This window comes from Pristiophorus japonicus, chromosome 4, assembly GCF_044704955.1.
Source record: "Pristiophorus japonicus isolate sPriJap1 chromosome 4, sPriJap1.hap1, whole genome shotgun sequence".
Classification (NCBI taxonomy): Eukaryota; Metazoa; Chordata; class Chondrichthyes; family Pristiophoridae; genus Pristiophorus; species Pristiophorus japonicus.
Genome location: NC_091980.1, coordinates 38,926,187 through 38,952,705, shown reverse-complemented (window position 1 = coordinate 38,952,705; position 26,519 = coordinate 38,926,187). Strand labels below are relative to the sequence as shown.

The following is a 26,519-nucleotide window of genomic DNA, read 5'->3' as shown; positions in this document are numbered from 1 at the left end:
AATACACGTGCAGACGGGGGTCAAGCAAGGCCAGGGTCAGGCCTGCCTCACCTCCTTTCCCTTCTTGTCTATCTTTCCGAATTGTCAGATATCCCTGTATGTTTAATTCCCAGTCTTGGCCACTCTGCAACCACGTTTCTTTAATGGCCACCAAATCATACCCATTTGTAATGATTTGTGCCGTCAGCTCATTTACTTTATTTCGAATGCTGCATGCGTTTAGGTAGAGTGTTTTAATACTAGTTTTTAAACCATGATTTTTAGTTTTGACCCCTCCTGCAGCCCCTTTATATTCATACATATTGTCCCTTTCCATCACCTTGTGGTTTACACATCCCCAGTGCTACTCTGCTCTGTTGCCTCCTGCCTTTTGCATTCTTTCTTGGGGTCCTGTTCATCTGAGCTCTCACCCACTCTAACTAGCTCAGAGCCCTCTCCTGCGTTCCGAATACTCCTCGCATTGTAGCACCAAGATTTCAGGCTTGCCTTTTTATTACACTTTGACCCTTTAGAATTTTGCTGTACAGTGGCCCTTTTTGTTTTTTGCCTTGGGTTTCTCTGCCCTCCACTTTTACTCATCTCCTTTCTGTCTTTTGCTTCTGTCTCCATTTTGTTTCCCTCTGTCTCCCTGCATTAGTTCCCATCACCCTGCCATATTAGTTTAACTCCTCCCCAACAGCACTAGCAAACACCCCTCCCCAGGACATTGGTTCCGGTCCTGCCCAGGTGCAGACCGTCCGGTTTGTACTGGTCCCACCTCCTCCAGAACCGGTTCCAATACCCCAGGAATTTGAATCCCTCCCTGCTGCACCACTGCTCAAGCCACGTATTCATCTGAGCTATCCTGCGATTCCTACTCTGACTAGCAGTACCACGTTCATGTTTAACTAATTTACTGAAATTCTTTGAGGATATAACGAGCATGGTGGATAGAGGTGTACTGATGGATGTGGTGTATTTAGATTTCCAAATTGCTTTCGATAAGGTGCCACACAAAAGGTTACTGCAGAAGATAAAGGTACGCAAAGTCAGAGGAAATGTATTAGCATGGATTGAGAACTGGCTGGCTAACAGAAAGCAGAGAGTCGGGATAAATGGGTTCTTTTCGGGTTGGAAATCGGTGGTTAGTGGTGTGCCACAGGGATCGGTGCCGAGACCACAACTGTTCACAATATACATAGATGACCTGGAAGAGGGGACAGAGTGTAGTGTAACAAAATTTGCAGATGACACAAAGATTAGTGGGAAAGCAGGTTGTGTAGAGGACACAGAGAGGCTGCAAAGAGATTGAGATAGGTTAAGCAAATGAGCTAAGGTTTGGCAGATGGAATACAATGTCGGAAAATGTGAGGTCATCCACCTTGGAAAAAAAAACAGTAAAAGGGATTATTATTTGAATGGGGAGAAATTACAGCATGCTGCGGTGCAGAGGGACCTGGGGGTCCTTGTGCATGAACTCTTTTGGGAGCAAACAAAAAACATTAAACCGTGCCCCCCGAAATCATTAGACATTGCTGAACCGCGGGATTGAACCAGGGAACTTTATATTTTCAGTCGAACGCTCTCCCAACTGAGCTACCAATCCCAAAGTTAGTTTGCAGGTGCAGCAGGTAATCAGGAAGGCGAATGGAATGTTGGCCTTCATTGTGAGAGAGATGGAGTACAAAAGCAGGGAGGTCCTGTGGCAACTGTACAGGGTATTGGTAAGGCAGCACCTGGAGTACTGCGTGCAGTTTTGATCACCTTACTTAAGGAAGGATGTACTAGCTTTGGAGGGGGTACAGAGACGATTCACTAGGCTGATACCGGACATGAGGGGGTTACCTTATGATGATAGATTGAGTAGACTGGGTCTTTACTCGTTGGAGTTCAGAAGGATGAGGGGTGATCTTATAGAAACATTTAAAATAATGAAAGGGATAGACAAGATAGAGGCAGAGAGGTTGTTTCCACTGGTAGGGGAGACTAGAACTAGAGGGCACAGCCTCAAAATACAGGGGAGCCAATTTAAAACCGAGTTGAGAAGGAATTTCTTCTCCCAGACGGTTGTGAATCTGTGGAATTCTCTGCCCAAGGAAGCAGTTGAGGCTAGCTCATTGAATGTATTCAAATCACAGATAGATAGATTTTTAACCAATAAGGGAATTAAGAGTTATGGGGAGCGGGCGGGTAAGTGGAGCTGAGTCCACGGCCAGATCAGCCATGATCTTGTTGAATGGCGGAGCAGGCTAGATGGCCTACTCCTGTTCCTAATTCTTATGTTCTTATGTTCAATCGGACACCCGATTCTTTAAGGATAGCAGAGCTGTATTATGGTTTGAATCTACCCTTTACCCATGCTGTCCCCCGCTGTCCTTTTCGTTTTCCATCGTTTTCCAAATTTGCGGATGATACTAAGTTGGGTGGCAGTGTGAGCTGGAAGGAGGATGCTATTAGGCTGCAGAGTGACTTGGATAGGTTAGGTGAGTGGGCAAATGCATGGCAGATGAAGTATAATGTGGATAAATGTGAGGTTATCCACTTTGGTGGTAAAAACAGAGAGACAGACTATTATCTGAATGGTGACAGATTAGGAAAAGGGAAGGTGCAACGAGACCTGGGTGTCATGGTACATCAGTCATTGAAGGTGAGCATGCAGGTACAGCAGGCGGTTAAGAAAGCAAATGGCATGTTGGCCTTCATAGCGAGGGGATTTGAATACAGGGGCAGGGAGGTGTTGCTACAGTTGTACAGGGCCTTGGTGAGGCCACACCTGGAGTATTGTGTACAGTTTTGGTCTCCTAACTTGAGGAAGGACATTCTTGCTATTGAGGGAGTGCAGCGAAGGTTCACCAGACTGATTCCCGGGATGGCGGGACTGACCTATCAAGAAAGATTGGATCAACTGGGCTTGTATTCACTGGAGTTCAGAAGAATGAGAGGAGACCTAATAGAAACGTTTAAAATTCTGACGGGTTTAGACAGGTTAGATGCAGAAAGAATGTTCCCAATGTTGGGGAAGTCCAGAACCAGGGGTCACAGTCTGAGGATAAGGGGTAAGCCATTTAGGACCGAGATGAGGAGAAACTTCTTCACCCAGAGAGTGGTGAACCTGTGGAATTCTCTACCACAGAAAGTAGTTGAGGCCAATTCACTAAATATATTCAAAAGGGAGTTAGATGAAGTCCTTACTACTCGGGGGATCAAGGGTTATGGCGAGAAAGCAGGAAGTGGGTACTGAAGTTTCATGTTCAGCCATGAACTCACTGAATGGCGGTGCAGGCTAGAAGGGCTGAATGGCCTGCTCCTGCACAATTTTCTATGTTTCTATGTTTCTATGTACTTAGTATGTTTTCCATAATCTCCATCCTGTTCTCTGCTCTGAAATTTTCTGCCTCTTCCTGCGCTCTTTTTTCATTCCATTCACTGGCTGTGCTCCTCTGGCCACTCCACTCACACTTTCTGCTCCTTCTCCCACCTCCTCGTCAATCAAGGGGCTTCCTTCAGCCTCACACTCAAGAGCGGGTGGGGCCCTTGTGACACACCCCACAGCTTTCTGCCTTGCAGCTCCGAGCAATGTTATAATAGTACAGGTCTGGACAGCTTCTTACAAGATAGTCGTGTCCAAGACAATAACAGCAAACCTTCACCTGGTTACCTGTTATCATGCAGTACCTGTTATCATGCAGTACAAGGAAGTACTGCACTCCTTCCATTGTCTCAAATTTCATGCTGTAGGGTAATTTCTTCACCTCCTTTGGGAACCACACCTATATGCAACAGGTTCCATCTGCTACTCGTATTCCTGGATAGTATCTCCTCTATTGTTCAGCAAATGTTACCGTCATAGAATTAAACATTCACAGCTCAGAAGGAGGCCATTTCGGCCCATCGTGTCCTCGTCGGCCAGCCAAGAGCTATCCAGCCTAATCCCATTTTCCAGCTCTTGGTTCGTAGCGCTATCAGTTACGGCACTTTAAGTGCACATCCAAGTATTTTTTTAAACGTGGTGAGGCTTTCTACCTCCACCATCCTTTCAGGCAGTGAGTTCCAGACCGCCACCACCCTCTGGGTAAAGAAATTTCCCCTCATATCTCCTCTATACCTCCCCCCAATTACTTCATATCTATGCCCCCCGTCTGCCAAAGGAAACAGGTCCTTCCTATCCACTCTATCCAGGCCCCTCATAATTTTATACACCTCAATCTGGTCTCCCCTCAGCCTCCTCTGTTCCAAAGAAAACAGACCCAGCATCTCCAATCTTTCCTCATAGCCAGAAATCTCCAGTCCAAGCAACATTCTTGTGAATCTCCTCTGCACCCGTTCCGGTGCTATCACATCTTTCCTGTAATGTGGTTACCAGATCTGCACACAGAACTCCAACGGTACCCTCCTCCTGATGAAATGCTTAGAGCATGGTCTTTCATAACCTTATTCCGTCAGAGAGACAAATACTAGGCCTCATGGCAACATCCTCGCCCCAAGCACCGGCATCTGCTGGACGTCATCGTCCGAGCAAGGGACCGCAAGGACGTCCGCGTCACCCGCGCCATGACAGGAGCTGACGACTGGATGGACCACCACCTAATCCACTTTGCCATTTCCATCAATATAGCCCCAAAACAGCAGCGGCAACAGAAACGCTGCCGCAGGAAAATCAACACTGGAGCACTCAATGACCCTGCTAGGAAAGCCTTATTCAGCCAACGCCTTACAACCAACCTGACGACTTCCAATGAACCAGAGACGCAGAGTGTCCACAGTGCTTGGTCTGCCCTCAAGGCCTCCATAATTAGCACCTGTGAAGAGACGCTTGGTCACTCCACCAGGAAACATCAACACTGGTTCGATGAGAACGACCAGGAGATGCAGGAGCTAATAAGCCGTAAGCGCAAGGCATTCTTGAACTGGAAAGTGCAACACAACTCGAGAGCAAGAAAGCAGCTCTAGCGACGTCTGAAGGCCGAGGTCCAACATAAAACTCGCGACCTAAAGAACAAATGATGGGTGGAAAAAGCATAGGAGATCCAGCAACTAGCTGACAACTACAACATGCGTGGATTCGTTAGCGCAGTCAAGACCACCTACGGCCCAAGCATCCAAGGTCCTCCCCCCTAAGGGCCAAGAATAGAAAGGTACTCCAGTTCCAGCTGGAAGGAGAACTTCAAAGATCCCCTTAACCGAGACGGTCTTTGATGCCAGTGTCCTCGACTCCATCCCGCAGCATGCTACCCTCCACCATCTCAGCACAATCCCTAGCCCGGCATGAGGTTGAAAAGGCCATCCGACAACTGAAAAACAACAAGGCCTCAGGAGCAGATGGAATCCCCACTGAAGCACTAAAGCATGGCGGAGAAGCACCATTGGCGTGAATCCATGAACTCATTTCTCTTATTTGAAAGGAGGATAGCATGCCAGGGGATCTCGGAGACGCTGTAAATGTGACCAGCTTCAAGAAAGGTGACAAGTCCGATTGCGGCAATTACAGGGGAGTTTCCCTGCTTTCTCCCATAGGGAAAGTCATTGCAAGAATCCTCCTCAATCGCCTTCTCCCAGTGGCTGAAGAGTTCCTCCCAGAGTCACAATGTGGATTCCGCCCACTAAGGGGCACAATGGACATGATCTTCACCGCGCGCCAAATTCAAGAAAAATGCTGGGAGCACCTTCAGCCTCTGTACATGGCCGTCTTTGATCTCAAAAAGGCCTTAGACACTGTCAACCAGGAGAGATTATGGAGTGTCTTCCTCACATTTGGCTGCCCTCGAAGGTTTGTCACGATCCTCCACCTGCTTCACGATAACATGCAAACAGTGATCCTGACCAACGGATCCACCACAGACCCAATACACGTGCGGACCGGGGCCAAGCAAGGCTGTGTCATCACACTAATGTTTTTCTCGATCTTCCTTGCTGCAATGCTCCATCTCACCCTCAATAAGCTCCCCGCTGGAGTGAAACTAATCTACAGAACAAATGGGAAACTGTTCAACTTCTGTCGCCTCCAGTCCAGATCCAGGGTCATCCTCTGTCATTGAATTACAGTACGCAGACGAAGCTTGTGCTTGTGCACATTCGGAGGTCAAACTCCAAACCATCGTCAATACCTTCACAGAAGCGTACGAGAGTATGGGCCTTACACTAAACATCCGTAAGACAAAGGTCCTCTACCAACCTGCCCCTGCCACACAGTACTGCCCCTCGATTATCAAGATCCATGATGAGGTCTTGGACAACGTGCACCATTTTCCATACCTCAGGAGCCTACTATCAACAAGGGCAGACGTCGATGACCAAGTCCAACACCGCCTTCAGTGTGCCAGTGCAGCCTTCGGAAGAGGGTGTTTGAAGACCAGGACCTGTGGAAGCAAGTCATCCTCGATTCCGAGGGATTGCAATTCCATTGGCAGGATAGGCGTACCAACGTCAGTGTTCTCACTCAGGCCAACATCCCTAGCATCGAAGCATTGACCACCCTCGATCAGTTCCGATGGATGGGCCATATCGTCCGCATGCCCGATACTGGGCTCCCAAAACAGACGCTCTACTCAGAGCTCCGACATGGCAAGCGAGCCCCAGGAGGGCAGAGGAAATGCTTCAAGGACACCCTCAAAGCCTCCTTGAAAAAGTGCAACGTCCCCACCGACACCTGGGAATCCCTGGCCCAAGACCGCTCAAAATGGAAGAGAAGCATCCAGGAAGGCGCCGAACACCAAGTTTTTCCGCCAGGAGCACGCGGAAGCCAAGCGGAAATAACGGAAGGAGCGCATGATAACCCAAGCACCCCACCCACCCGTCCCTCCAACCACCGTCTGCCCCACCTGTGAGAGAGACTGTAGGTCCCGCATTGGACTCTTCAGTCACCCGAGAACTCATTAATGTGGAAGCAAGTCATCCTCGATTCCGAGGGAGTGCCTAAGAAGAAGTAGCAATAGTGTAAAGGGCAGAGAGAGGGAAGAATTTCTGAAGTGTGTTCAGGAGAACTTTCTTGATCAGTATGTTCCTGGCCCAAAGAGGAAGGAGGCATTGCTGGAACTGGTTCTTGGGAATGAGGTAGGTCAAGTGGAGCAAGTGTCAATCGGCGAATATTTAGGAAAAAGAGATCATCCATGATCTCATTGAATGGTGAGCAGGCTAGAGGGGCCAAATGGTCTACTCCTGCTCTTATTTCTTATGTATCACAAGGTTTAGATTAGCTATGAAAAAGGACAGGGAGCAATCTAGAGTAAAAATACTTAATTAGAGGAAGGTCAATTTCAGTGGGATGAGAACGGATCTGGCCCGGGCAAATCAAAATTCACAGGCAAAAATGCAGTGGAACAATGGGCTGCCTTTAAAGAGGAAATAGTTCGGGTACAATAGAGGTACATTCCCACTAGGGGGAAAGGTAGGGCAACTAAAGTCAGAGCTCCCTGGATGACGAAAGAGATAGAGAGCAAGATGAAGAGCTAAAAGAACGCGTATGACAGATGTGAGGTTGAGAATACATCTGAGAATCAGGCTCAATATAGAAAGGTCAGAGGAGAAGTGAAAAAGTAAATAAGAGGGGCAAAGAGAGGGTATGAGAATAGAATGGCAGCCAACATAAAAGGTAATCCAAAAGTCTTCTACGGGCATTTAAATAGTAAACGGGTAGTAAGAGGAGGGGTGGGGCCGATTAGGGACTAAAAAGGAGACCTATGCATGGAGGCAGAGAGCTTGGCTGAAGTACTATATGAATACTTTGCATCTCTCTTCACCAAGGAAGATGCTGCCACAGACATAGTGAAGGAGATGGTAAAGAAGATACTGAATGGGAAAAAAAATTGATAAAGGCGAGGTACTAAGAAGGCTGACTGTACTTGAATATATAAGTCACCAGGACCGGATGGGATACATCCAAGGGAAGTGAAGGAAGAAATTGCAGAGATACTGACCATAATGTTCCAATCCTCCTTAGAAACAGGAGTAGTGTCAGAGATCTGGAGAATTGCAAATGTTACTTCCTTATTCAAAAAAGGGTGTAAAGATAAACACTGCTGCTTCAGGCCAGTCAGTTTGACCTCGGTAGTGGGGAAGCTTTTAGAAACAATAATCAGGGACAAAATTAACAAGTGTGGATTATTTAAGGAAAGCCAGCACGGATTTGTTGAAGGCAAATCTTGTTTAACCAACTTGATTCGAGTTTTTTGATGAGGTAAGAGAGAGGGTTGATGAGGACAGTGTGGGTGACGTGGTGTACATGGATTTCCAGGGGGCGTTCGGCTTGCCAGCAAAGTTAAACCCCATGGAGTGAAGGGGACAGAGCAGCATGGATACGAAATTGGAAACAGAGATTAGTGGTGAACGGTTGTTTTTCGGACTGGAGGAAAGTATAGTGGTGTTCCCCAGACGTCGGTACTAGAGCCACTGCTTTTCTTGATATATATTAATGACTTGAATGTGGGTGTACAGAGCATAATTTCAAAATTTGCAGATGATTCAAAACTTAGAAGTATAATAAACAATGAGGAAGATAGTGATAGACTTCAAGAGGACATAAACAGGCTGGTGGAATGGACGGACATGTGGTAGATGAAAGTTAATGCAGAAAAGTGCGAAGTGATATATTTTGGTAGAAAGAATGAAGAGGAAATATAAACGAAAGGGTGCAATTCTAAAGTGGGTGCATGAACAGAGAGACACAAGGGTATATGTGCACAAATCGTTGAAGGTGGCAGGGCAGGTTGAGAAAGCAGTTACAAAAGCTTACGGGTTCCTGGGCTTCATGAATAGAGACATAGAGGGCAAAAGTGTGAATATTATGATGAACCTGTATAAAACACTGGTTCGGCCTCAACTGGAATATTGTGTCCAGTTCTAGGTACTGCACTTTAGGAAAGATGTGACGGCCTTAGAGGGTGCAGAAAAGATTTAAAACGATGATTACACGGATGAGGGACTTCAGTTATGTGGATAGACTGGAGAAGCTGAGGTTGTTCTCCTTAGAGCAGAGAAGATTGAGAGCAGATTTGGTAGATGTGTTCAAAATCATGAGGAGTCTGGACAGAGACGATAGAGAGAAACTGTTCCCATTGGCAGAAGGGTCAAGAACCAAAGGACACAGATTTAAGGTGATTGTCAAAAGAACCAAAGGCGAAACAAGAAAAAACTTTTTTACACAGCGAGTGGTTAGGATCTGGAGTGCACTGCCAGAAAGGATGGTGGAGGCAGACTCAATCACAGCTTTCAAAAGGGAGTTGGATAAGTACCTGAAAGAAAAACATTTGCAATGCTACGGAGAAAGGGCGGGGGACGAGCTGAGGTGCTCTTGCATAGAGGCGGCAATGACTCGACAGGCCGAATGGCCTGCTTCCGTGCTGTTACCATTTTATGATCACAACCATCATCAGCTGTTTAATTAGTGGAACTATCAGCTGATGATTTCACATTATTCAGCTCCATTCACCATCTACAAGGTTCAAGTCAGGAATATGATGGAATATTCAACAATTGTCTGGACTGGTGCCGTCATACCAACACTCATGGAACTTAACAGTGCATTTGATGCCTCTGCTACTGTGCTCATTAACCACCCCTTCATCACTGGTGCACTATGGCTATAGAATCGGTAGGATGCACTGCAGCAAATCAAGGTTATTTTGACAGCACTTCTCTATCCTGCGACTTCTACAACCGAGAATGACAAGAACAGAAATTTCATAAGAACACCATCACTTCCAATATTACCTCTCAAGTTCCCATCAAAAGTCACATATCATTCTGACTTGGACATATTCCATCGTTCCTTCATCGTTGCCGTCAATTCCCTAACCAGTACAATTGTCAGAGCACAATCACCAAATGATTTTACGCAATCTAGGAGATTCTAGGAGAAGGCCCATCATCACCTTCTCAAGGCAACAAGGATGAGCAATAAATGTGGCTTTACCAGCTTCGTCCACGTCCCAAATGAAAAGTCAGTCCGAGGGATGGATCATACTGGGACTCAGCCAAGCAGGTAGTTAAGTCCTGCCAGTATTCCTCTGCCAGGCAACCTCAAGGACATGAGTAATCTCCAGTGTGCCAAACCGCCAGCACAATCAGAAGCAAAAGAAAAAGGTTAACTGACAGAAATAGGACTATGCCACTCACAATATGCCAGATACAACATCCACTTCACTGTAATCAAGACACAGAGCACGATAACATCCAGCAGAAACAGCAGGAAATGAATTGAGGGAGGAATGGGAGAGGGGAGGAGCATAAAGTTCCAAGGAATTAACTGTTAAAGCCCTGAGGCATGACACCCTACCAATCACAGAATCGGAGAAAGAGCTCTGACTCCAAAACAGAACAAAGATTTCTCAGCCACTGTGAAGCTCACCTGATGTAGCTTTAACATCATGTTGTACCTCGAATGGTCCTGGGCTATGCTGTGTGAAAGATTTGTAGTGGTGTACGATGACAGACCCACTGAAATCAGCAGAATGCTATATTCTGCCTGGAGGAGGCACTTCAATGAATGGTAACAATCATCGGCAATTTTAAAAGCCTGCAATCACTAGATTATTTGATTTGATCAATCTGTTTCATCAGTGATTGTACTGTTTATTTGACAAAGATTCAACAGAAATAAGATGATCAAGTTTTTAAAAAAGGCCCAACGACACTAGGGGCTGGATTTTTGGTCTTCTGCCATCCCTGTTGGCACCCCGGAGGGGCAGCAATCAGCATTTCCGGGCGGGCAGCCAGCTTTTAGTGCCGGTTTCAATGGGGTGCATAGCATTACCGCCCGCAAGAGGTGACACCGGCTTGATCTTTGGCTACCCGATCCATAGCGCTCCGTAGAGCGTCTTGTTTGAACCGCTTGTGAAAGCTAGCGGTCTGAGCCGTAGCGGCTGCAGTGAGGTAAGTAATGTCGACCTCAGGTAAGCGTGTTTTTTATTTATTTTTTTGCGATTTATGTTATGGTGACACGAATTATTTATTGGGAATGTTTTTGGTGCTTTTTCCCCCCAGATTTTTTAATTTCCCTGAGGCCTCTTTTGACAGCGCTCCGAGGCCGGCTGTTTAGCTTGGGATTTTTCCGGCCTAGCGCCATAAAGAAAGGAGTGCAACGCCTCCCTTAGTGCTCCGCCCCATTCAAGGCCCAGCTGATGAATTTTGCTGACTGAGGCGCAAACTGTTCCAGGGCGCAAACTTTACCACCCTGCCACCATTATCGTCCCAAAATGAGCAGAACCGAAAATCCAGTCATAGATTTCAAAACAAGATGGGGGAAAAATTCCCTGAAATAGTGCACAATGCAAGGAAAACATTGCAGAATGCAGGAGGATAGTTTTCCATCTTGAGAAGAAAAAACAATTGATGTCCTCAAGGCAGGGTGTGACCATTATATCATGTGAGGATAGGAGAATCCCATGGGCAGCATCCTGATAGGAGTAAAATCTTGCATGAAACAAATACAATATGCAACTAACTGTGCTGTGGGCACAAACGTTCAAAATAATTGATGAATTGCTGTTACGTATGGTAATAGTTCACAGTATCATTTACAACGGGATCCCAATTTTAAATTTACGAAGCAAACTTAATATTCTGTAGCCAACTGGAAATAAGTTTATGGATTCAATTATATCAAGCTTTGAAATATCACAACATCTTCAGCATATTCAGACAAAAATGGAAAATTCAGACCCCTTATTATTTTGGAACATGATACAAGCCTCAAATTGATTTTTAATTAGTGCTGAGCCAAGTATTCTTCATGTACCAAACCAATAAATACTTGGTTTCCACCCAAATATGTAATCTCTCAGTCTGAGTTCTTTGCATCACATCAACAGTGGGGGATAAACTGGATTGCTGTCATGAGACCTGCCAAACTACTTGGCATGTGTGATTGCTTACAAGAAATGGCTGCTGAATTTTTTTTACACTTGTCTGCTTGTAGCAATATATCAAAAACCATTCACTTTAAAAAAAAACTGTGCTGCAGATAACAAACAGTGCAGAATAAATCATTCCAAAAAATGTACATTTGGTAGCCAAACATTTGAACCTCACTTAAAAGTTCAACTGACATGGTACTTATTTAAATTAGGTCATATGCCTTACCTTCTATTCTTTCATCAGTTTTCGTAGAAATCCCAGACTCTTTACTCAGTACTTTTGGTGAATTGCTAAAAGGTCCAGTTTCAGATAGGTTCTTGGATTCCAAGTTTAAGCAGGGCGACAAAACCTTATCTGGTGGTATAGATCGTGAAGGAATCTGGTCATCATCTTCAGTGTGTAAACCAAAGTTAGCAATATTAACAGGCAGTTCTGTATCTTCAAAGTTTGTGCTGGCATGGTTTAAAAGGGATTCCCCCGAAGATACCAAAAAGTGAGTGTCTATAACCACAGGAGAACTAGGTGGAGATAAAGAGGATAAGGAAGACCTCGGTGACAACGAAGTCAGAGACTTGGGAGTTTCAGACAAAGATCTCCGTGTGTGAATCTTGCTTGAGGTTCCACAAGTGTCTATGTAAGAGGAACCATTACAAGAATTGACCACTTCGTTTTCATGAATGGTGGTTATGGAGCCTGCAGGTCTACTGCCTGTCGTGCCCTCTTGAAGCAAGATATCTAGTTTATACTGGTAGTCGAAGTCTACTGTCTGTTCCGGATGATCATAGTACAGGTCAGTAAAGCTAACAGAGCTTGAAGATCCTAGGCTGGACGCAGCAAGAGATCCACGGCTGGATGTCAATGACCCTTTGCTGCTACCAGATGAAAGTGAAAGTGTGCTGGTTGAGAGGCTAAAACAAATAATACAATTATTGATGTGAAATATTGCAATACAGTAATTTTGACTAACTGCAAAAATACAAAACAATTTTTACTGAATTAAAATAAGAGCACGTGGGAAACAAGCATTTTGCTCATTTTACTATATAACAATATATGGACTATATAACAATTACCCCTAAAATGTTATATGAAAATGCTAAGAGCATAGATCCAATTAACTTATAAAAGAACTAGCCAAACACAGAATCTTAAAAAGTAAATGCATGAACTATACTTGGCAAGATTCTTCAACACCCACATTATTTCAACAATTAACCTGTCCGAACAGTCACAAAATAACTCACCTTTGTAGTTGTGAGTGCAATGTTGAGGCTAAGCGTGTTGCTTCTTCTAACTCCCTCAACAAGTTGTTTCTCCTGCTATGCATCTTTAATCTGTAGAACACATACTATTATCACCAAGTAAGAAAGCAGTAAAAAATTATTTTCCTCCATTAACAGCAGATTGATGTGCAAGCATTTACTGTAAATTACTACATTAAACCAAATTCTTACAAAGCATTTACAAAAACACAGACAAAAAATAATTAGTTTATAGCTCATGTACAAACAAGAATGAATATATTACATAGTAATTACAGCACACACACAGGCCATCCGGTCCAACAGGTCCATGCTGGTACAGGTATTCTTATCCAGTTCTCTTCCGTTTTCAACTCCTTAATCAATGAGTTTTGGAGCTATATTATCATATTTCTGGCTCCATAATCACCTCTCAGTATTATAATGTTAAACAGTGCAAATACATTCTCAAAGTAAATAACAGCTTTATTTTGCCAGATATTAAAGATAAGAACATAAGAAATAGGAGCAGTAGGAGGCCATCTGGCACCTCGAGCCTGCTCCGCCATTCAAGAAGATCATGGCTGATCTGATCTTGGCCTCAACTCCACTTCCCTGCCCTCTCCCCATAACCTTTGACCCCCTTATCTCTTAAAAATCCATCTATTTCCACCTTAAATATATTCAATAACCCAACCTCCACAGCTCTCTGGGGGTTAGAGAATTCCAAAGATTCACAACACTCAGAGAAGAAATTCCTTTCATTTCTATTTTAAATGGACAACCCCTTATTCTGGGACTATCAGAATAATAATAATCCAAAACAATGGCCATTTATATGCCAAAACTGGAAAAGCTTTGCTTTAAATGGATTCCTCGTGGTCATCTTTAAAGGATTGCAAGTAATGGGTCCTCATTATTGACAAATAACACAGCAACAGTTCTTGGGTAATTCAAGATATGTCATCAACTTGTTTCTACCATTGCCAAATTTTCCTGTACTTACTGTACTGAGATCAAGTCAATTTCCCCTTGCAATACACAAATACTAATTATTTTTCTTGCATATCCATAAATTATAAAATGTATCTTTTCAGCAGTTGTTTACAACACTGCAACTATCTCAATAAGGTGAGTCACAAACCTTTCTGTCAGTGCTTTGCTTTGTGTGTCCCTTGCTGCCTGAAGGTCTTCTGCCAATCGCTTCCTTTCCATCTCCAGGCGCTCTACCTCACTGTGTGCCCATTTACGAGGGTTTATAAACTGCAGTTCCTTTAACAGTTCTTCTTTTTCATTAATCAGTATCAGCCTATCTCGTTCTGCATCCAATACACCAGGCCATGCCTCGCTGGTAAGCTTAGACAGTTCAATCTTGATATTTGAAATCCTGTCAATAAAACAAAAATCACTGATTACTGGAAAAAACAAAATGGCAGATAATCATCGTACAGTTATGATCCCGGCGATAGTCCTGTAGCCTACTGTTCAAATTTGACCAGAAAAGGGCAAGAACATACAATTGCTAGATACGGACATAATTTCACATTTAACTCTGGGGTGAAAAATTAACATTTGTAGAGTTGTTAATAATTTTACAAAACTAGTCATGGCTGAAAGCCTACATAACCATACTGAACTTACAACTATGGAAAATTCCTTGTAACATCTTTCTATCTGAAGCTAGGGATTATGAAGCTGACAAGCTGATTTGTAACAAACAAGGCCCAATTTCAAGAATGAATCCAGAATTGTATCAGTTACCGGACACATTCCTGTGCTTAACTGACAAATTTAGATAAATCAGCCAAAGATAAGCTGCAAAATTGTTTGTGAACCGAGACCGATTTACATGATGTCAATTTAAATTTATTCATTTTGGCAAATTTATTTTAAAAACATGTGGGTAATTTTGACTGAGCTAATTTAAAATGGGTGATACCAAATCAATATCCCGTTTTACATTTTCCTGATTTTTATTTTCATTGACTTCAATGGAAATAAAAATCGGGAGTGTTGGAAAATGGGCTGCCGATTCATTATCACCCCTTTACACAATTGCACAAAGTCAAAACATTGCCCTCCTGGACCTTGGATGTCACTTTGCCCATTATGGCTAACTGCTTCAACAACTGTTGCAATAGATTAACATTTCAGGGAGTTGATAAAATGTATTCTATCACAGAACATGGCTAACAAGGGAAATTAAGGATAGTGTTAAAGCCAAGGAAGAGGCATATAATTTGGCTAGAAAAAGCAACAAATCTGATGACTGGGAGAAATTTAGAATTCAATAGAGGAAGACTAATTAAGAGGGGGAAAATAGAGTACGAGAGGAAGCTTGCAGGGAACAAAAAAAACTGACTGCAAAAGCTTCTATAAATATGTGAAGAGAAAAAGATTAGTGAAGACAAACGTAGGAACCTTGCGGTCGGATTCAGGTGAAGTTATAATGGGGAACAAAGAAATGGCAGACCAATTGAACAAATACTTTGGTTCTGTCTTCACGAAGGAAGACACAAATAACCTTCCAATTGTACTAGGGGACAGTAGGTCTAGTGAGAAGGAGGAACTGAAGGATATCCTTATTAGGCGGGAAATTGTGTTAGGGAAATTGATGGGATTGAAGGCTGATAAATTCCCGGGGCCTGATAGTCTGCATCCCAGAGTACTTAAGGAAGTGGCCCTAGAAATAGTGGAAAATGATCACCAATGCATCCAACAGTCTATTGACTCTGGATCAGTCCCTATGGACTGGAGGGTAGCGAATGTAACACCACTTTTTAAGAAAGGGAGGGAGAGAGAAAACAGGTAATTATAGACCGGTTAGCCTGACATCAGTAGTGGGAAAATGTTGGAATCAATCGTTAAGGATGAAATAACAGCACATTTGGAAAGCAGTGACAGGATTGGACCAAGTCAGCATGGATTTATGAAAAGGAAATCATGCTTGACGAATCTTCTGGAATTTTTTGAGGATATAACTAGTAGAGTGGACAAGGGAGAACCAGTGGATGGGGTGTATTTGGACTTTCAAAAGGCTTTTGACAAGGTCCCACAAAAGGGATTGGTGTGCAAAATCAAAGCGCATGGTATTGGGGGTAATGTACTGACGTGGATAGAGAACTGTTTGGCAGACAGGAAGCAGAGAGTTGGGATAAAAGGGTCCTTTTCAGAATGGCAGGCAGTGACTAGTGGAGTGCCGCAGGGCTCAGTGCTGGGACACTAGCTCTTTACAATATACATTAATGATTTAGATGAAGGAATTGAGTGTAATATCTCCAAGTTTGTGGATGACACTAAACTGGATGGCGGTGTGAGCTGTGAGGAGGACGCCAAGAGGCTATAGGGTGACTTGGACAGGTTAGGTGAATGGGCAAATGCATGGCAGATGCAGTATAATGTGGATAAATGTGAGGTTATCCATTTTGGGAGCAAAAACACAAAGGTAGAATATTATTTGGATGGCGGCAGATTAGGAAAAGGGTAGGTGCAACGGGACCTAGGTGTCAGGGTTCATCAGTCACTGAAAGTGGGCATGCAGGTACAGCAGGCAGTGAAGAAGGCAAATGGTATGTTGGCCTTCATAGCGAGGGGATTTGAGTATTGGAGCAGGGAGGTCTTACTGCAGTTGTACAGGGCCTTGGTGAGGCCCCACCTGGAATATTGTGTACAGTTTTGGTTTCCTAATCTGAGGAAGGACGTTCTTGCTATTGAGGGAGTGCAGCGAAGGTTCACCAGACTGATTCCAGGGATGGCTGGACTGTCATATGAGGAGAGACTGGATCAATTGGGCATTTATTCACTGGAGTTTAGAAGAATGAGAGGGGATCTCATAGAAACATAAAAGATTCTGACAGGACTGGACAGATTAGATGCGGGAAGAATGTTCCCGATGTTGGGGAAGTCCAGAACCAGGGGACATAGTCTTAGGATAAGGGGTAGGCCATTTAGGACCGAGATGAGGAGAAACTTCTTCATTCAGAGAGTTGTTAACCTATGGAATTCCCTGCCGCAGAGAGTTGCTGATGCCAGATCATTGGATATATTCAAGAGGGAGGTCGATATGGCCCTTACGGCTAAGGGGATCAAGGGGTATGGAGAGAAAGCAGGAAAGGGGTACTGAAGGAATGATCAGCCATGATTTTATTGAAGGGCCGAATGGCCTACTCCTACATCTATTTTCTATGTTGTTAAGTTTCTAACAACTGGAATTCAATCTCTGGATGCTCATAAATTAGCACAGGTGTGTGTTCCAAACCCCTCTCCCAGCCCACCAAATGGCGGAAATAATCACTATGGTTTAGTTTCCATTTTTCTACAAGAAGAAAACCCACCCGCCTTTCTTTTTCATAGGGACAGATGTTAGGCTAACTGGTCCATAAAAAGCAGGAAACTATAGACCAGTTAGCCTAACATCTGTCGTTGGGAAAATGCTGGAGTCCTTTATTAAGGAAGCAGTAGTGGGACATTTGGAAAAGCATAATTCAATCAAGCAGAGTCAGCATGGTTTTATGAAAGGGAAATCATGTTTGAAAAATTTGCTGGATGTAACGAGCAGAACGGTTATGGGGGAAATCAGTGGATGTGGTGTATTTGGACTTCCAGAAGGCATTTGATAAGGTGCCACATAAAAGGTTACTGCACAAGATAAAAGTTCACGGGGTTGAGGGTAATATAATAGCATGGATAGAGGATTAGCTAAGTAACAGAAAACAGAGAGTTGGGATAAATGGGTCATTTTCCGGCTGGCAAACAGTGATTAGTGGGGTGCCGCAGGGATAGATGCTGGGTCCTCAACTATTTACAATCTATATTAATGACTTGGATAAAGGGACCGAGTGTAATGTAGCCAAGTTTGCTGATGATACAAAGATAGATGGGAAAGCAAATTGTGAGGAGGACACAAACAATCTGCAAAGGGATATAGACAGGCTAAGTGAGTGGACAAAAATTTGACGGATGGAGTATAATATGGGAAAATGTGACATTATCCACTTTGGCAGAACAAATAGAAAAGCAAATTATAATTTAAGTGGAGAAAAATTGCACAGTACTGCAGTACAGAGGGACCTGGGGAGTCCTCATGCATGAAACACAAAAAGTTAGTATGCAGGTACAGCAAGTAATTAGGAAGGCAAATGGAATGTTGGGCCTTTATTGCAAGGGGGAATAGAGTATAAAAGCAGAGAAGTCCTGCTACAAATGTACAAGATATTGGTGAGGCCACATCTAGAACACTGCGTACAGTTTTGGTCTCCATATTTAAGGAAGGATATACTATTTATTGTAGCAGTAAGAAGTTTGTAGACAAATTATTATCAGTCTCAAATTGCATGAAGAAAATAACTATGAAGCTCGCTTAGCACTGACCTTCTCTTTGATTCTTCATATTGCAGGCTAAGTCTCACTTTCTCAGCCAGTTTAGCATTATTGCTGGAAACAAACTGAATAAAAATACAAAATGGGTTAAAAATATAGCTCTAGCGTCAAGTACAACTACACACTGGAAGCCAACAGTATTGCATTACTATTTGTACAGGAAATTATTTTGTCTTACATTTACTTTTTAAGCTACGTAGTTCATCTTTAATTTTACATTGTACTATTAAAACACTGAAAAAATGTTCTTGTTAACTGAAATCAACAAGGTACGTAGAAACAGGAGTAGGCCATTCAGCCCTCAAGCCTGTTAGGTCATGACTGATTGGCAACTCCATTTATCCACCATTGATTCACATTCCTTGATACCATTACACAACAAAAATCTATCGATCTCAGACTTGAAAATTTGAATTGACCCAGTAACCACAGCCTTTTAAGGGGAGCAAGATCTAGATTCCCACTATGCTCTGCGTAAAAAGTGTTTCCCGAGTTCACTCCTAAATAGCCCTGTTCGAATTTTAAGATTATGACCTTTTGTTCTGGATTCCCCAATGGAAGAAATTGTTTCTCTGTATCTACTGTATTAAATTGCTTTATTATTTTAAACACCTCAATTATATAATCCCTCAACTCAAGGGAATACAAGCCAAATTTATGCAACCTGTTTTTATAATTTAACCCTTTAAGCCCTGGTAAAATTCTGGTGAATCTACGCTTTACCTCTTCCAATGCAAATATATCTTAACTGAGGTTTGGTGCCCAAAACTGAACATTGTACTCCAGAAGAGGTCTGACCAAAAGCTCTATATAACTGCAGCATCACTTTCTCACTTTTGAATTCCAACCCCCTTGAGATAAAGGCCAACATTCCATTAGCCCTTTTCATTATTTTTTGTACCTGTGCACCAGCTTATAGAGATGTGTGTACAGGGACACATAAATCCCTTTGCTCCTCCACAGCTCCTAGTCTCACCATTATGAAAATATTACACTTAAATTGATTCTGGTTTATAAATCATGCAATGCGTTTAAAAGACTACACCAGTTTTAAAGAATAGGTCAAATCAGAAGGGGTCACTGCTAGCTGCTTTTCATGGTTCCTCGGGGCCGATTCAAAACTGCCATGGTTAAAACTTGAATGGAATGCCTGCTTTCTTCTCAGCTGAACCACAATGCTAGACGACCAAAATATATAAAATGTCAGATTAACCGCCTTTTACATTGTTTCTTCAGTCATTGAATATCAACTATTTAACATGCATAAATTAAGTAATTCAAATTGGGAAAATTGCAGAACACAACAGAAAGTTTCCACCCAAAATGTTTTGCCACCGCACTGAAACAGCCCAAATCAAAGTCACAAATAACATCCTCTGTGAATATGACCATGGTGCATTAATCCTCGTTGTCTTCCTTGACCTCTAAGCAGCCTTTGATATGGTTGACCACATCCTCCAACAACTTTCCTCTGTTGCCCAGCTCGGTGGAACCACCCTTGCTTAGTTCCATTCTTACCTATCCAATCATGGCCACAAAAACTCCCAACAATGGCTTCTCATCCTACCCCCACACCATTATCTCTGGAGTCCCCCCAAGGATATATTCTTGGCTCCCTCCTCTTCTTCATCTACCTGCTCCATCTCAGTGACATCATCCAGGACATGGCATCAGGTTTCACACATATGCTGACAACAACTGTCTCTACCGCTCCCCCATTTCGGTCAACCCTAGTGTTGTCAGCCTGCTTGTCTGATGTCCAGTCCTGTATGAGCCACAATTCCCTCCAGTTCATGATTCGGAAGGCCAAAGTTATCATCTTCGGCCCCACTAGCCACTCGTACAGTCATCTCGGGCATGATCTAAGTTCGAAGCCAATTGTTTGCAACCTTGGTGCTGATTTGATTTCTGAGCTTCCAATCCTGTATCCTCTCCATCACAAAGACCGTCTACTTCTACCTTCGTACCACTGCCCATCTCCGCTACTGCCTCAGCCCACCTGCTGCCAAAACCCTCATCCATGCCTTTGTCACCTCCGGATTCAACCAGTCCAATGCTGTCCTGGCTGGCCTTCCATCCTACAATCTCCATAAACTTCAGTTCATCCAAAAAACTGCTGCTCGTATCCTAACCCACACAAAGTCCCGCTCACCCATCATCCCTGTGCTTGTTAACCTATACTGGCTCTCGGTACAGCAACATTTCCAATTTAAAATTCTCATCCTCGAGTTCAAATTCTTTCATGCCCTTGCCCCTCCTTATCTCTGTAACCGCTTCCAGCCCTACAACCCTCTAGAATTCTGTGTTTTTCCAACTCTGGTCTCTTACTTTCCAACTCTTGTTGATCCACCATTGGTGGCAGTGTGCTTAGCCATATAAACTCTGGAATTCCCTCCTTAAATCTCTCGCCTCTCCTCTTTCCCCTCCTTTACGGCCCTCCTTAAAACCTACCTCTGTACAATCTATTAGTCACCCCATCCAATATCTCCTCCTATGGCTTGATGTCAATTTTTGTCTGATTACACTTCTGTGAAGCACATTCGGACATGTTTTCCTACGTTAAAAGTGTTATATTAATGCAAGTTGTTATCCTATCTTTAGCTTTCAAATGTTCTTTGACCTGCTCCACCATTTTCTGTTTGTGAAAAGAACTTTCAATTTGCAATTTTTCCATGTTTGCTTTAAAAATTCATTTCAGTCATACATCAACTATTGATGAAATAAGTGAGGAACTGGTTTGGGAGATTTAAGTGTTCCCAGGACTGAAAGAGACGAATTGACATGCACAGTTGAAATGAGAAAGGGGAAAACAAAGAAGGGAACTGAAACACCTTGGATTAATGATCACCTCTAGCAACGTCCATTTCCCCTTTGCTTTAATTCCAATGTTCTCCCCTCCGAAAGACGATGACTTATGTTGAGGTACAGTTCAAGTCACCCTTCAATACATCCCATAAGTGGCCAGTATTCGTTTTGAGCCTGAACAACGAGCATGAATTGGCCATTGAACTGCAGGAGGCATCACAGCTGAATCTGATCCAGTCCTTATTTAATGTTCTAACACATGCAGATTCAACAATGGCCAATGGATAGAAATCTTGGATGAATTTCCCCTCCACGAGTGCTGGTGGCATACTGCTGCCCCAGCTAAGTTTACAATATTACTTCAAAAAAGCATAAATTATGCAAAATAATTGAACAGTTACCAAGGTCTGCAAGGTTGACATCATCACAAAAAAAGTCCATCTAATTAAGAACTCAATTGGATTGGGCATGCCGACAGTGCATTTGTCACAAGATTATAACCCACTTCACAGAAGTGCATCTCTTTTGCTTTATAGAAGAGGTTTAGTCAAGCACAGAGGAAAATACTTTGCCATAACATTTGTAAGTACAGGTATCGTGCTTCTATTGTGTATCTGTTCAACCAATGGTCAGCTTTAAATCTGGTCACTCTGCTGAATACAATATACTGTAAGGCATCAAACGTCATTTCATCCTGATCCTCTTTTCCTAAATTCCTCTTAGTTTAATGCAAAGGTCAATAAATGCAATCATATTTCAGAGAATTATTCGGATTCCTAGACATCTAGCATGATGATGTATTAACATTTCTGGAGGAGTATGGTGCAGATTATGAATTTAGATTCAATAAGGTTGATTTGTATTGCTTATTGCCATTGTAATTCTTACTGAAACACAATGGATTTTACACTCACATCGCCTGAAATATCTGTCTGGGACCCAACATCTGAGCAGTGGCGGCTGACAGGCTGGTTTGAGCTTACTAATGATGTATGACTGACCCAGAGATCAGAGTGAAATTCTGTTGCAATTTGGAAACCATCCTTCAATCTGGCCAGACTCTAGAAGAGAAAAAAATAATTCAGTTGTTGTACTAAAGGTAACAAAATTGGGACAGAACATAAAAATATTAACAGTTTACATCTTGTATACTCAATGGGTGTTACATAAATATACAGGATTGACAAGTAATTTATCACAAAAAATAAGATGGACAGAGGTTAATTCTCAATTCCAATGAATTTTAATTTATCGTTTTTTAAAAAATAATTATCCAATAATACTCGGTTTTATTTGTATAGACTAAAAGCATTCAGTAGACCTCTGGACTTCAAATGAATATTTAATAAACTGTGGAAATAAAAAGAAAAATCCAGCAAATCAAACAACTGAAAATGCTGGAAGAGTTTTTGGTGTATAACATCAATTAGTTACATTAACGTCTTCTATCCTTAGTTGTTGACTCAGTTACTGCGTATTTAGGAACATAGGAAATACAAGACAAAAAAAAGAGTAAGATCCATCTAACTAGCCTTCTTCCATCCTAGTAGTCACATGTTTTAACAATAATGGAGTTATTGACTAATCATGGCAATCAATCTCAATCAATACTCTACCACAAACCCAGACATTAGGTGAGGAAAATCTACCATTTGTTGAAAGTTTGGGAAACATAGACCCAAAATCACCTGTTCCTTCCAAGCATACTACACTTACCATATGTTGCCTCTCAAATTACTCATACACTGTATCCCAAAATATTATTTTCTGAAGGATATTTATCTAATTTGCCTTTGAAATGAATCAACATTATCGGTTTCCACCGTCTCCTTTTAAGTGAAGGTCGTGTTCTCTGGTTCTACTGTTCTGGACAAGGTGAAACAACTAGACATGGCCCATATTATCTAGTATCTTTAGAATCTTTAAAAACAGCAATTATATCATCTCTCTTTTCTACTGAGAACATGTCCAATTTACATAATTGCTCATAATCAATTCCCTCCATTCTTTCTATCATTATGGTTGCCGCCTTCTGTATCCTTTCAATAGCTGAAAAATCCTTTTTGCACTGCGGTGACCAGAACTGTACACAGTATTCCCATTATTTATATAATGGCAGGATGTCGTCACTATTTCAGCTCAATATTGACTTTTTAATGCATCCAAGTATCTGATTTGCTTTACTTACTACCACTGAGCATTATTGGGATAACTTCAATTTATCAATCAGGACCCTCCAGATCTCTTTCATTTTCCACAAACATGATTTCCCTTCCATTTAAATAATAGTCCCTTCATGGATTATTTGTTCCCATACAAAGCACTTACCACCTTCCTTAACTTTGTTCCATCTGCAAATGTGTGCTTATGACTCCTGGATCATTTATGAAGATATTAAATAAAAGATTGACCGCACTGGTTCCATTATCCCAGGTTAATGACAATCCCTGTACCACCACCCTCTGGGTTTTATTGGCCAACCAATTACGTATCCAATGTGAACTATTCCCATTGAACCCCGCATACTTTATTTTCAGTACCAGCCTTTCCAGAGAAACTTTATCGATGGCGTTAATGAAATCAAGTACACCACATCCACTGCCTTACCTCCAGAAAGTTCTTTTGTCACACCCTCAAAGAAAAGCAGTAAATTAGATTTTGTTTCTGTCCAGATGCTCAATAATCTTACCTTTAACAAGGATATCCATAACTTTACCTACAATGGCTGTCAAGCTCATTGATCTGAAATTTCCTGGGTCACTTTTGTTACCTTTTAAAATAAATAAGAGTAGCATCTGTCTTCCTGCAGTTAGCAGGCATCGCTCCACTATTTAGTAATTTCTGGGAGATTTGTGCCAGACTTACTGCAGTTTCCTGCTTTAATTCCTTAACGATCCTCAGATGCATCTTATCCAGCCTCAGATATATTTACCTTAAGTTTGTACAGCTGTTCAGCAACCACGTGGGTAGTAATGTGAATGTGCCCATTAACCTACCTCTGCAACATTCCACAGTTCCCTTTCCAGATCAAATAAGTTACCGTCTCATCCTAGGTAAAAACCGAGGCAAAATAACTTATTTAACACTTTTGCAGCCTGTATAGCATCAGCTATCATGCTCCCACCTGATTCTACTTGCAGTGGCTCCAGTCCATCCCCAGTTTTTTCTTTTTCTCAATAAAATGGAAAAAAAAATTATCCTCGACTTCTCTTGTCATATTTAATTCAAATTTGGGGCCGAAATTGGGTGCCACGGAAGTGGCTGCAGAGTTTGCAGTGGCCCTCCCCTTTAAGAGAAGGAGAGGGATGTTGCGACGTCATCAGTGCCCCGCTTACATCGCGCTCCCGCCCCAAATTCCGGATCACTTTCCTTCCCTTGGTGCCGGGCAATAACATTTCATTTTATTCGAATTATGTGCCCCAAACTTGGCGCGTGGCAATTTCGCCCCCAAAGTTTTTCTGACTTTTTTTACACTCCTGGCATGCCTTAAGACATTGAATCAGTTTTAATCCTGCGCCATTTTTATAAATTATTTTTTTCCCTTCCTTATGAGTTGTAAATAAGAGAGTAGCTAACGTAAGCGTTGGTCCCATCGAGGTTGATACAGGTGAAATTATAATGGGGAATAAGGAAATGGCAGAGACTTTAAACAAATATTTTGTATCTGTCTTTATCAGTCCCTCTAAGGAGGGAGAGAAAAAACAGGGAACTGTAGGCCAGTTAGCCTGACATCAGTTATTGGGAAAATACTGGAATCCATTATTAAGGAAGTGGTAACAGAACACCTAGAAACTCATAATAGGATTAGGCAGAGTCAACATAGTACTGCGTCGAGAATCTGGAAGCTTCGGGACCGAAGCCATTCCGGATTCTGTGTATTGCTGGACTTCGTAACGTCTTTCCTTCGTCCCAAGTCCGGAAAGGCCTGGGCCAAAGTAGGTAGGTATGGGAGGGGGTGTCGGCCGGCTAAGTGGTGGCGGTATGGGGTTGGTCCGAGGCGGGGTTGGTCCGAGTCGGGTGCGAGACCGGCAGCGGGGGCCTGAGGCGGGGGACGAGGTCGGCGGCGGACCGAGGCAGGGGACGAGGTCAGCAGGGGACGGGTTCCGAGGCGGGGGGACCAGGTCGGCGGCGGGGGCGAGGTTGGCTGCGGCGGCCAGAGGCGAGGTCAAGGTCAGTCGGCGGCCAGAGGCGGGGGCGAGGTCGGCTGCGGCTGCCAGAGGCGGGGGCGAGGTCAAGATCAGTCGGCGGCGCACCGAGACGGGGGCGAGGTCAGCGGCGCACCGAGACGGGGGCGAGGTCGGTGACGGCAGCGGCCCACCGAGGCGGGAGTCCAGATTCCGGATTCTCAATGCTGTATCTGTATTATGAAAAGTAAATCTTGTTTGTTAAATATATTAGGGTTTTTTGTGAATGTAACTAGCAGGGTAAAAGGGAACCACTGGATATAGTATATTTGGATTTCCAAAAGGCTTTCGATAAGTGCCACATACAAGGTTGCTACGCAAGATAAGGGCTCATGGAGTGGGGGGTAATATATATTAGCATGGATTGGGGATTGGTTAACGGACAGAAAACAGAGAGTAATTATAAACGGTTCATTTTCCAGTTGGCAGGCTGTAATGAGTGGGGTGCCTCAATGATCAGTACTTGGGCTGCAGTTATTTACAATCTATATTAATGACTTCGATGAAAGAAAGACTTGGGGTTCTATAGCGCCTTTCACAACCACTGGACGTCTCAAAGCACTTTACAGCCATTGAAGTACTTTTGGAGTGTAGTCACGTTTTAATGCAGGAAACACGGCTGGCAATTTGCGCACAAGCAAGCTTCCACAAACAGCAATGTGATAATTACCAAATAATCTGTTTTTGTTACGTTGACTGAGGGATAAATATTGGCCGGGGACAACACCGCTGCTCTTCTAGTGCCATGGAATCTTTTTGGAAACTAAGGGAATTAAGGGATATGGGAATAGTGCTGGAAGGTGGAATTGAGGGAGAAGATTAGCCATTATCTTCTAGAATGGAGGGGATGGCTTGAAGGGCCAAATGGCCTACTACAGATCATATTTCTTATGAGATATAGATTTTTGGACTCTAAGGGAATCAAGGAATATGGGGATCAGGTGGGAAAGTGGAATTGAGGTCGAAGATCAGCCATGATCTTATTGAATGGCGCAACAGGCTCGAAGGGCCGTATGGCCTTCCAGCCCCGATGTATGACCTCTCCCCACCTGCCACAAAGAATACTCTCTCTCCCCGCCAC

At 43.1% G+C, this 26,519-nt stretch overlaps 1 protein-coding gene across 2 annotated transcripts in view; it reads right to left on the bottom strand.

The window, feature by feature from the left end:
- The window catches only part of wwc1 (WW and C2 domain containing 1), a 197,511-nt gene that overhangs the window by 87,039 nt on the left and 83,953 nt on the right, over positions 1 to 26,519 (bottom strand). For both annotated transcript variants that reach the window (XM_070878102.1, XM_070878103.1), the window contains 5 exons: positions 22,169 to 22,315; positions 18,441 to 18,514; positions 14,215 to 14,457; positions 13,074 to 13,163; positions 12,055 to 12,737 (listed from right to left, as the gene is read on the bottom strand). In XM_070878102.1, the coding sequence (XP_070734203.1) occupies positions 12,055 to 12,737; positions 13,074 to 13,163; positions 14,215 to 14,457; positions 18,441 to 18,514; positions 22,169 to 22,315 (1,237 nt within the window). The remainder of the gene's footprint in view (positions 1 to 12,054; positions 12,738 to 13,073; positions 13,164 to 14,214; positions 14,458 to 18,440; positions 18,515 to 22,168; positions 22,316 to 26,519) is intronic.